This window comes from Humulus lupulus, chromosome 1, assembly GCF_963169125.1.
Source record: "Humulus lupulus chromosome 1, drHumLupu1.1, whole genome shotgun sequence".
Classification (NCBI taxonomy): Eukaryota; Viridiplantae; Streptophyta; class Magnoliopsida; order Rosales; family Cannabaceae; genus Humulus; species Humulus lupulus.
In genome coordinates this window covers 170,882,973-170,891,795 of record NC_084793.1, presented here as the reverse complement: position 1 = coordinate 170,891,795, position 8,823 = coordinate 170,882,973, and the positions used below count along the sequence as shown (strand labels likewise).

The following is an 8,823-nucleotide window of genomic DNA, read 5'->3' as shown; positions in this document are numbered from 1 at the left end:
TTCAAATTATAAATAGTTAATTTGAATAAGGATTTAATTAATTAATTAATTATAAAATGTATAAATAAAATGGTCTTGAATTTGAGTCTGTTGGGCTTTAAATTTAAGACACACATCATGAGTCCAACTCACATGGTGTGTGGCAGCCATGATAGGGTTTTATTTACATTATATTTTTAATTAATTTAATTAACAAAATAAGCGTATAGATGTGTCTATAAGTAAATAGTGTTATAGCTAGGGTTTTCATAGGACATAAGACAAATCTTGGTAAGTGCTCAGTTATAGAAAACCCTAGAATTACACTCTTCTAGCCACTCTCTCTTCTTCTCTTCTAGATTTTTATCTCATGTGTTGAGAACAATCTCACACTAGTTCTTGGTTGATCAAAAGCTTGTCGAGTTCGGGTTCTTGAATATACCCTACTACTATCATGATTCAATGGTTAGAGAACCTGAAGGAATGAGTTGTTCTTATTCCATTGTGCAATGTAAGTTTCTAATAACTTTACTCTGTGTTTATGTCAATTTCATAGGAACATGTTCTGAGAATTTGCATGTTTGTTTGATAATATGCAAATTACATGAAAATAAACAAAGATCATGTTATATGTGTTTCCTACAATACCACACCACAAAAAATATATTATTGAGTTATAAAATGATATACCAATAAAACAACGAAAAAAAAATCAATATAATTTTTAAATAAAATTACTTGAACTATATTAATATAGATATAACAGGATATTACAACTATATGCTTTTAAATAAATAAAATAGAAAAGGTAAATTGGATATTCAAAAATATAATAAAATAGAAGAATTAAAAAAAATGGCTTTTTTTCCCTAACTTAAAAACATTTCTTACTTACCAACCTAAAAAGGAGGCATTTGTTATAATTTCTCATCACAATATAAATAACTTTTTTCTTTCAATGGAAAATTTATTACCATTTCAATGAAGTGAAATATGAAAGTCAGTAAATTACACAAATAATTGGTATGCAGGAAATAATAAAGTGAGTGTTGAGGTTCTAGCTGAATTTTTAATATTATGAGCAATAAATAGTTAAATTATTAGATATTTAAATGCAAAAATATAAAATAAATAATACAAAAATTAACATGGCTCGGCCAATTTTATAGTCTACTTTTACAGTAGCAAGGATGGTTCTTTCATTAATTTAGTGAGGTTACAAAATAATGATATTGAGTGGGGCCTTGTGATGGCTGAACTAATTAAAATAGCGGGTTTTCTATGATTGGTATACAGCAAGATTAAACATAGTGATTGTGTGCAATATATGCAGGACGATTTATGCATGGTGATTATTATAGGATGATTTGAAAGAAGCTTGTTTAGCTAGGTAATATATGCAGGTTGATCAAGACTTTTGTTGGATGAAAAACAAGGTTGTGATAAAGCAAGCCAATAAACGTAGCTAAGGCTGCTATTGTGATGATTGCTGATTGTTGGTTTAGGGGGTTGCTTCTTTGCTTCATCTAGCTCTCTTTTTATAGGCAAGAGCTTCTTGGAGGCTAAGTTTAGAAGGCACAACTATCATCATCCAATATCTCTGCCAGATATATTATTTAATCTGCCACTTATATCTTATCTCACTGAAATTTCTTAATAGCAATATTGTAAAACAGGATATCTTTCATGGGCATTCTCTCGTTGTTATTCATTTCTCATTTTACCCTCAACTTATGCCACATATCAACATTGAGTAAACTAATAACTTGAGCTAAAAAGTCAAATATAAATAATTTTAAAAAAATTTAACAAATTAAAATCCTATAATCTGAGTAAGTCTTAACCTTTTCAGACTATTAAAAATAGGTTATTTAGATTTAGTAGGTCCTCGTCTAGCTCAACAAGTGTACATAATTTATAAAAGGTCCAAATCAAAATGAATTACATCTTAAACTGATTAATCTGGTCAGACAAGAAGAAAACCCCAGGCCACCTAGGACTAAGGTTGCACGAATCTACTAGAGGTAGATACCCAATAAATAGTTTCGGAGAGTGAGAATAGTTGTCACTTTTATATATCAAAGGGTCAAGAATATCATAACCAAATATATCTGTCATAGCCACTGTCGGGTTTATGTTTACTAATCTTGCAATAAACAAGAAAAACGAGTTGTAGAAGATTTGGATGTATTATATATTTATTTACTCCTCTTTAATTTTTTTTTCAAGTTAATTTTTTAACTACTGTAATCTAGTTTTGCTCTTTTCAAATGGGATAACCCCTTGTAAAAAAAATTAAATAAAAAAGGTGGATAATTACTCAAAAAAATATAATAATATAAAAAATGCAGTGCCTACCGTACAATGAAGAGTAACATAAAAGTTAGATGAGCGTAAGAATGTATACGAGGGGCATCAAAACTATGCCAATTACCAGACTTACAACTCTCTTTTATCTCCTCCAAAACTTTGCCTGAACAAGAGCAATGATCCCATTTGCCCTTTTCAATATTTTTTTAAGCAGAAAATAATGGTATCAATTCTTCTCTTCCCACCATCATCCTTCGCTCATTTTGCACTTACCAGTACAATATTTATCATATATTTATTAATACTGGCTCTAGTTGATGATTAGAACAAAATATATGATATATATCCCCCGAGGCTCCAACAAAATATCTCAGTTTTGTAGTTCTCTCTTCCCTGTAGCGATCACCCTTCTGATCCTACAACCTTTGCTTTCTTTTCCATAACCAAATTCCTCACAGCTAAGTGCGCTTCAAGTAAACCAGCACCCCGATGCTGGTCAAGACAGCAACACCGGCAAACATGCTGACATGAGAAGGCTTCCATCCAGTTGTTTCTATGGCGGCTGTGCTCGATCGTTGCATTGTTTCCTGATTTGAATCAGAGAAGTCCAGGTGTAACCTCAAAACCTGAGAAGGAGATGAGTAAAAGATAACAAATTTTAAAAGCTGAATTGATCCATCCAAACAAAATTTAAAATTTCATGGTAACAGAAAATAAAGACAAAATACTATCAGGATAACTAAGCAATAAATCATCAAAACTATAAATTTCAGTAATACAGATTATGTATGATAGAAGTGAACTAAACGAGATGAGTAGAATGAACGAAAAATGGAAGAACAGTTTGCCAAAATCAAATTTGCATGGCTCACAAAATAAATATCACCTTCAATCCTATTGACCGCGCATGGCTAACAGCACTAATAAGATCATTATCAGTTGCAAGTAAAACCTTATCACCTTCATCATCTTCATACTGGAAAGTTTCAAAAAATACAAGCGTCAATTACCAAACCCAGAACAAATGACCTCAAGAGAGAGAGACCGATGGAGGGTGGGAAAGAGAGAAACAAATAGCGATAAAAAGGTAGCTAAAACTTACTAAAATCTGAGGCTGGTCAGAACCACTTCCAGCACCTATCCTTTGCATGACCGTAGACACTAATTCCTCCAAATTTTCAGTACCTGATGTAAAAGAAGGATGAAGCACAACAGAAAGTCACACTAAAGAAAGAAAAAAAAAAGGCGAATTAATATTCATCAAATAGCAAACAAAAGAAAGCAGATCCTTTCTTCCCATCATCAACAGTCTTTTCAATTCCACAGGCACTCACCACAATTCAGTCGATGTACGCGGCCCTTAAAATCCTCAAATTTGAAAGCAAATGAACTTCCAAGACCAAGGGATGGATAGTTAAGCTTTCCTATCTCTGACCCATCAAAGTTCGTGAATGCAGACATTTCACTACAAACAAAATGGCAGAAAATTAAAAATGACAATTACAAAACTAACAGTGTGCTCACACACCATATTTAAAAAAATAAAAAAATAAATGATATACACTGCTAATTCTCACACACAAACATGTAAGGAACCAGTAGAGTATAATAACAAACTGGATAGAATTACTATTGAATATGGATAGTAAAATGTAAAAATGGGTATTCGAGAGACCCAAAACTCTCCAAAGAGCAAAGCTCAATTCAATACATTTTTCATGATGCCCACTATTTATAGTACTCTAAATCACATCACCCTATTTGAAGTATCTTATATAGTTAAGTACCTGTGTGTGTCACAATCATCAGGTGGCTCTAGAGCAAGAGCTGAATCCCAAAACTTCTGCATCATGGTGTTGGCCATATCATTAACTGTGCCAGAGCTGCTTTCGACCTATAAAAACATTAAATAGCTTCGTAAAAAAATTCTGAGTTCTAACAGCCTAAAATTTATGAGGCTGAGAAAATGCCATGAAATATGATTGTGAAAGTGTTTTTTATACCTATCCTCACTCAAATATTCTACAAGGAACCATAAACCTAAGTGTTAGACAACAAAAGTATTACAATTAGGTCTATATGAAGAAGGAACAGTAGACAAGAAAATGGTGCAGCATGGTGATGAACATTTCTAAAATCATACGATAACAAGGTATACTCCTTTAAACCACTTTCAAATAAGTGCTTGAAAAGAAGCCTTGTATGGGAAAGTTCGGTAGAAAGGAAATAAAAATATTTTTTTTAAATCAATTCAAAATAGAAGAATAAGATAAGACACCCCCGCCCCCCCCCCCCCGCCCCAAAAAAAAAAAAAAGCACGCACACTCTAGAGTTTTGACATCAAGTTTTTTTCACTCCCCCCATCACAAGTTTTGTCAAAGCATAGTCACAATTCATAAGCGCTGGCTTAAAGTCTAGATAATATTATAATAATAAAATTCCGCACTATATTTGTTAGGAGAACCATGATAAACACAATTCGAAACCAAAAAAAAAATACAAAAGATTATTTGAAATGCATCGATAAATCAAAGGAAGAGATTATCATATGAACTGGATAACTTAATACCTATAGACAAGAAATGTTTAGATGCTTCATTGTATAAACTACAAAATTAATCACGATAAAATAACAAAAATAAAAAATTGAGTTTTACCATAGATATTGCTGCGTGAGTTATCTGCAACACATCCACACAAGCAGCAACGTGTCCATCTGTAGAGCAGATATTATGAAATCATCCATGTCAAAAGACAAGACTCAAGAGTTGAGAAAGTGCCCCTCACCTTTTTCCAAAACCGGAAGATGAAGAAACTTCCCATCATGCATTATGTGCAACGCATCAAGGATTGTCGTTTCCGTAGTGGCACATTCTGGGTTTGGTGTCATTACCTAATCAGATGACCGTAGAGGTGAGAAAATTGGATAAAAGATGTACAAAGGAATATTCAAAATGGAAATAAAAAGTCAATTACATGGCAAAAGGAAAAAGACAAAAATAATGAAGAAACTAAAACAAAAAAATGTTTAAAAGCAAACCTTTTCTACCAGAGTCAACTCAGGTGAGAGATTTATGGCGACAACTCGCATGAGTATATCCTTTGACCTAGATTAGTTGCAAAATAACCACAGACAAACATTATAACATAATAAAAAGAAGATATTTTCATTTTAGAATACAACTAACATTATAGATAGTCCAAGAAAGAATCGCACGTGAGTATTCCTTGAATCTTGTTCCCTGTTGCTATAATGACTGAATTAACCCGATATTCCCGCATCTTTTTTGCTGCAACATAGACAGGATCTGATGGTGATACAATTGCAACCCTGAAACCACATGGAGCTACAAAATTTGGTAACGACAAACAAATTCCAGAAAAATTACAACTTAGTAAACATCATTCCTCAGCAGAGCTGCATTTTAGAAAATGAACTTCATATCATACTTGGTACTTTCGGTAATGATAGTTGCCAAGGAAGGCTTGAACATTCGCTCCCTCAGAGTTTCTAAAAATGCATATGGAGCTGCCATAAATTTGACAAAGGTCAAAGTTAATCAGATTGTGACAAGTATGTATCCCACGAAATAAAAGAGGTTTGCAAAATACTGCAATAAGTGACAGTTAAGCATAGAGTAAATTTTACATTATCTTTTATAATTTCATTATAGAACAGAAGTTATATTTTTTATATTACAAGAAATTCTCCGATCAAAACAACTTGTATGTACATACACATATATAATTAAAAATGCTTGTTAAATAAGAAAGGAATTCTTATCCAGTAATAATAAAAACTTAAAATACAGTATAATTTCCAGCACCATGTACAACTTAATGCTAGTTCTCTTCCTAACAATGAGTTCCCACTGATGAAACTCTGGAAACAACAGTAACTAATCTATAATGCATTAAATGTTCAGCATACAGCAATGTAAACAATCAACTTACACAAATTAAATTGACCAAATCAGATTATACTCCCATAAAGTCTGGATTGCGTGTTCAAAAGGCAGAAAATGAGAAAAAAGCATATCAACCTATGCACTTTGCATGTCCATATTATGGTTTAAATATTTTCATACAACAAAATAACAAAGGCCACATTCTCAATGATCTCTTGCATTTTATGATGATATAATTTTAATCTACAAACCAGAAAAGTTGTTTCCCCACTGACGCTCAACACCTTCAACTGCAGCAGCAATTGCACTTCCCTGCTCAGCTGCCTTCTCCATTCTAGATATGGCATCATAGAGGCATTTTGTTATATCCAACAAGGCAATAACTTCACCATTTTCTACAACAGGAAGATGCCTAAATTTACCTGTCAACAAGCAAAACTTCGATTAAAAGCAGATAGGTACAGAACAGATCAATGGAGTAATAAAATGGAATGATTGTATTGGAAAATCAAACTGATCGCAGGGTACCCAGGATTTTGAGGACCTAGTTCTCTCCCTGAGCTAAAGTTCTACAATTCCTTCCCAAAATTCATGGTACCCGCTCTTTCTTGCCAGAACTCTTTTTATCTCCTGCCAATCCCAGCCTCTAAGATATATACAAATCCCTAAGTAACAACTTAAGAATATTCAACTAAGACACATAAGACATATACAATTGCTGACTTCACTAACTCTAATAAACTTCCTTTTTCTCCAATTTTGGTACTGTAAATTATTCGGAATTTCCCTAGAATGCCTACTATAACTATCATCTATGCAGTCATACAAAAAAAAATTAGATTATAATTTCTCTAAGTACCAAAAATAGAAAACACCATAGGGCAAAAGTAATGCCCCTACCTAAGAAAGTCCCCATGTATAAATATATACAAATATATATCATTCTAAATAACACAATGCTCATAAAAATATATCATTACATCCACCACGTCACCATTTGGTATTCCTTTCCATTTTTGTTGAAGATCAATTCCATATACTCAAGTTGGTTGCAATTCTTATCTATTTGAGAATAGATTGAATAAAATAAAAACAGCTAACACCCTCTGGTGTCAATTTTTCTAATCCACCTTCCTATTTCTTTACTTTCTCGTCTCTATTTTTCTGTCATCTCATACTATTCTCTATTTTCTCATATTATCTAAAATATGCTACAACATCCTAAAATTATCTTTGTAGGCATTTTTTTGTTGGGAAACTTCCACTTTCTAGAAACAAAAGCTACCGAACAGGTTCCTATTTTTACTTTTAAAAACAAAAAATATAGCAGGCAAATGAATTAAAAAAACGAAGTAATTTTTTTATTTTTGTTAAAAAAAAAAAAAAAGAACCGTGTCACCAAACAAACCGTTCCATCAAACTGCTACGCATACAACTCACTCAAACAATTAAATTCAACTGCATGTGATTACGATCAACCATGAAAATTATAACAAAATGACACATCAAACTGTAAAACAAAGCTTAAAGGTGGTCCATGAAAACATTGAAGCAGCTATGTATGTTACCTTGGACCATCTTCTGAAGAGCCTCAATGGCTAATGAATCAGAAGTAACAAAAATGGGATTCCGCGTCATGATTTTCGATACAATTGTCTGCTCCGGTCTTAAACCCTCCGCTATAACTCTAGTGGCAATGTCCTGCCGGCAATATAATCACTTTAACTTACCTACGAACCTATTTATTTATACAAAATTTGAATTAAAAAGAAAAAGATTGAATTGCTCGCCTTGTCAGTAACAATTCCAGAAAGCAATGCATTGGCATCAGTTAACAGAACAGCATCAACACGACGAGCTGCCATGCGCCGACAAGCATCGGATACAGTAACGCCTTCAGGAATTGTGAGGGCCTTTGACAACCTCAGCTTCTTTACGGTCCTCTCCCCGCCCACAGACCTTGAAAAATCCAAGCAAATTAGAACCATAAAAATCACAACAATCGGAACAAGAATAGCTTCGTCACAAAAATAAAGACTTACGAATGAGGAGGAGAGGAGGGTTTTGTGGCAGTGCCATTGACGGCGGTGCCGTTGTCGACCGGTGCCGATTTTTTGACGGCCGCCGAGGGACCTCGTTTGGCGGTGAGACTGTTCCTCTTCGGGACCACCTGGCTGCTCATCTTCGATTAGGTGTTGGGCAATCTCTTGTCCGGTGGACCGGTGTGGTGAGTGGTTCGAATTCAAATATTTGAATCCCGGAAAGAGGAGCCTAGGGTTCACGCCCAGGGCTCCTTTACAACTTATCACCCTTCTTTCTTCTGTGGTGTTTACACGAACACTTCTCATCACTTGCACAAGGACAATATTGGGCTTTCCAAAATATAAAAAATTAAGGGACATTAGCACGAACAAAATAAAAAATGGGTCCACCCCTCTTTTTCCTCCTTAATTACTTTTAATTCATTATTAAATATATTATTTTAAATTAAATATTAAAACATAGTAAAAATTTTGTTTTTTTGTCCATTATATCTTCAAAATATTAAATACACGACTTAAATATCAATTAATTAAATTTTTTAATAAAATAATTTACATTCTATAATTTTTAGAAGCATAAAAAT

General features: G+C 33.3%; 1 protein-coding gene across 1 annotated transcript; it reads right to left on the bottom strand.

Moving 5' to 3' along the window:
* Positions 1-2,295: 2,295 nt before the first annotated feature.
* Positions 2,296-8,539, bottom strand: LOC133800400 (CBS domain-containing protein CBSCBSPB3). Its single transcript, XM_062238358.1, has 14 exons — positions 8,240-8,539; positions 7,988-8,156; positions 7,766-7,898; positions 6,449-6,619; positions 5,740-5,818; positions 5,507-5,620; positions 5,330-5,396; positions 5,077-5,182; positions 4,947-5,005; positions 4,077-4,183; positions 3,624-3,754; positions 3,392-3,474; positions 3,176-3,265; positions 2,296-2,915 (listed from the first exon to the last, which is right to left on the bottom strand). The coding sequence occupies exons 1-14, from the start codon at positions 8,377-8,379 to the stop codon at positions 2,748-2,750; spliced, it is 1,617 nt and encodes a 538-aa protein (XP_062094342.1). The 5' UTR covers positions 8,380-8,539; the 3' UTR covers positions 2,296-2,747.
* Between the last annotated feature and the right edge of the window lie 284 nt (positions 8,540-8,823).